We start from the raw sequence: 3,670 nt of genomic DNA, 5'->3' as shown, positions 1-3,670 counted from the left end.
GCCCTTACTTATAGATTTTTGAAAAGTTGAATTTGGGATAAGGGAAAATGTATGGCATATTACTCCTATTTCTGTTTTCTGGCATCCATATATATGTTACTTGCCTATCAGAATCAAGTAATTTTACCAGGAACCAAATGCAGAACCATGTGTTTGCCAGGCAGGCACTGTGCCACTGAGCTATATCCCCAGCAGAGTCAAGTAATTTAACATGTTTCGAAGGCTTGGGCTGACCTTTGTGCTGTGGGCCAGGCCAGGAAAGCCTGAGCTTACATAGAAGTATTGACAGCTAAGCAGGTCTAACTTAAGTCATTTTTAAAAAATTTTAATTTTAATTTTTTTGATATAGGGTCTCCCTATGCACTTCAGACTTCTAGTTATCCTCGTGTCTCAGCCTCTCTAGTGCTGGGATTAGAGGCATGAGACACCACACCTGGTTCCAGGGCTGGGCTGGCATGGTATGCCCAGGGTTCCAGGGCCAGCATGGCATGTGGTACCAGGGATTGAACTCGGGACCTTGTGCTTGCAGGAAGGCACTTATGCCACCGAGCTATCTCCCCAGTCCCAAATCTTTTTTTTTTTTTTTTTCCGGAACTGGGGATTGAACTCAGACCCTTGCGCTTGCCAGGGAAGCACTTATTCCACTGAGCCATCTCCCTGGCCCCAAATCATTTTTTAAAAGTCATTCTGCGGCATACTTTTGTCTCTGCTTAGAACCAGTATCCTAGGTAACCAGATTGGTCCTTAGTACTTTTAGAAAGAGAAAATAGGAAAAGAATAAGCACTATTTTTGTATCTTGGTTTATTAACTTTTATTTTTCCTAAATGATATACATTTAGCCTAGAATACTGACTGTATGAACCCAGCCATAACCAAATTACAGTAACTAATATAGAGACAAATTATCATCTGTAGAAATTTATTATCTACATAACAGTTTTTTGGTGATTACACTTTCAGGTTGAAATTTGGAGTTGTATGAATTCATCTTTGCCAGGTAAGCAATAGCATTTAATTTGAAAACCTTGTTTTATGAATGCAAAATCTGTGTCATAGTCCAACACTCATTTTTAGGTATATAATTTATTTTCACTAATTTTCCTCCTAAATTTTATATCTTCTTAAGTTCTTATCAGCAAAAAATCACAGTATCTTTTTTTTTTTTTTTGTCAAATAGATTTTCTTCTCAAAAAGTGAATTCCTTAACTTTGCACTGTTGTATCCATTTCACCCATTCTCCTGAGTCTAGTCTTGAAAGGCCACTGGGAACTGATTTCTAGATCTGGTGGCTTTTTCTCAGTATTTACTCTTTGATTTTATTGACTTTTATCAACTTTCTTTATGACTTTACCTTGGCCTTAGTCTTATTCTCTCTTTCCTTTCTTCTCTTACCTGCCATAAGACTATGGTTATTCCTGTGGGTGGTATTCTTTCCTTCTTTCTCTACCCTCACCCTCATAATCTCAGTCCTTTCAGAATGGTTATCTAATCAGCTCTAGAAAGGGAACTTTCAAATCTTGCTTGTTGTTTGTAACTTATAGATATCTCTACCTGGATTTCTGTATCCAGATGGCATCCAAAGTACACATCCAAAATCAAACTGCCCTTGGTGAGAATGATGCTAACTGGAAACTTGCAAGTTATCTTTCATTCCTTTTTCATCTAATTCCATTGACTGTCCTGTTGCAAAACCTTACATCTGTCTTTATTCCTAACTCAAATCTTTGTAGAATAGAATATTGTAATAAATTTAGGATTGCTGTTTTAACATGTTATGTTCCCTGGACCTTTCAGAACGAATCCCCAAAGGATATCTATTAGGATAAAACCCAGACTTCCTAGCTGGCATTCTTGGTCATCTAGAATTAAAACTTACTTTCCAGTCAAACTTAAAACCAGTATATTTACAAGGAATATACCATATGTATCTCTGAATTCTAAAACATGCCACATAGTTCAATGTTTGCATTTCCAATAAATTGGGCTATTTTCCTTCCTGGAATTAGCCACTTCCTTGCCTCTTCTCTTAATAATTTTTCTACCTAGTGTCATGGAATACACACACACACACACACACACACACACACACACACACTGAGTTCTTACCCAACTGTAATCTCCGTAATGAAATGAGTCATATATTTTATCTATTTCATAATTTTGTAGCCCACACATCATGAAATAGAGTAGGGACTCAGTAAATGTAAAAGCTTGTTGAATGATTCAGTATTTTCTGAGGCCACTGGATACATGGGACTAGCACTATACAGCACTAGGTATAATAGCTCAGATGTTATTCACAATTCTAACATGAAAAAAATTCTCAATAGCAAGCAAAAAAGATTCAGAGGAAACTCTGTTAGGCAATAGAGCTAGATGAGAGTGTGTTGGTATTTGTATTAAAAAATAGAGAGGTAAAAAAACTTATATGCAGTCTTTTTAGTCAATTTTTAGAGCTAAAGTATTTTGTATTTAATCAACTTTGAGGACAATTTTGAGAAATTTGTATGTCTATAACCATTTTTGGCTTTGATTCATTTTGCTTTGTTTTTAGTAGAATGCTTCTATTTGTCACATTGAGTCCTAACTCCATCTAGAGTTAGGCAATATTATTCATTGCCTTGAATCCTTGCTGTTTTTTCAAAACATAAATAATGGCCTAACGCACATGTGAGTTTGCAGATCTGTGTATTACTTGGAAGCAACATAAAGCCTTTTTTATTTTATTATTATTATTTTAAAAATATTTTTATTGAGAAACAAATAGCAATGAGACAGTTTCAAAACTGATTACTAATACATTTTCAATACATAAAGCGTTTTTTAAAGGAAGCAAGGTATTCCTGGGCACCACATGCCATGCTGGCCCAGCCCCTGGGCATGCTGAGCTGGCCACAGAGGCCAAGCGTGGTGGTGCACGCCTGTAATCCCAGCGCTGGGGAGGCTGAGACAGGAGGATCACTGGAAGCCCAAGCTGTGTAGTGATACCCTGTACCAAATACATTAAAAAATCGAAAATTAAAAAAAGGAAGCAAGGAATTTACACAGAGTTGAAGCTTCTCTCTTTTCATGATTATTTCATCTCTTTTTAAATTATGTCTTTTGTCTCCTAATTTTATACTCAGAGTCATTTGTTGACATTGATAGTTGCAAAAGAGATCTAAAAATATAGAAAAAGTTTTTTATGTATTATCTCTTGATTTTACAGTAATCTGGTTAAATCACTGCTGTATACAAATTAAACTAAGTACATAGCAGTGTTGCTCCATGATTAAATGTGCCCATCAAAGCAAACGGCTCACAAAAACTGTTCCTGCATGATATTTAAGCACAGGGGGTGCTTTTCTACATTGTTGATTTGATCCCCTGTTGTTGGGGATCAAATGTAGGCCTTGCACATACTAGGCAAGCACTTTGCCACTGAGCTATGCCCCCAGTTGCTACATATGTTTTAAAACAGAATCATATTTTTTGTGCTCTTCATATGTAATATTTTGAGCAGAATAATACTTGTACTTTTTTGTTTGCTTGTTAAGTTAAATCAGAAACTTTGCCTTGGATTCATAGTCTGAAAATAATAGAACAGCCTTTCCCATAATTTTTGTATTCTGCATGTCCTCTGATAGAGATACTAAAATTACTTAAAAGGCACTAGGGAGATAGCTCAGT

The 3,670-nt window shown here is 36.1% G+C and overlaps 1 protein-coding gene across 1 annotated transcript in view; it reads left to right on the top strand.

The window, feature by feature from the left end:
- Nucleotides 1-3,670, top strand: part of Reck (reversion inducing cysteine rich protein with kazal motifs) — a 96,866-nt gene that overhangs the window by 24,624 nt on the left and 68,572 nt on the right. The window contains exon 3 of the mRNA XM_023716077.1: nt 962-998. Coding sequence (XP_023571845.1) covers nt 962-998 — 37 coding nt within the window. The remainder of the gene's footprint in view (nt 1-961; nt 999-3,670) is intronic.

This window comes from Octodon degus, unplaced genomic scaffold, assembly GCF_000260255.1.
Source record: "Octodon degus isolate 3935 unplaced genomic scaffold, OctDeg1.0 scaffold00045, whole genome shotgun sequence".
Lineage (NCBI taxonomy): Eukaryota > Metazoa > Chordata > Mammalia > Rodentia > Octodontidae > Octodon > Octodon degus.
This window is presented reverse-complemented; position numbering and strand designations above follow the sequence as displayed.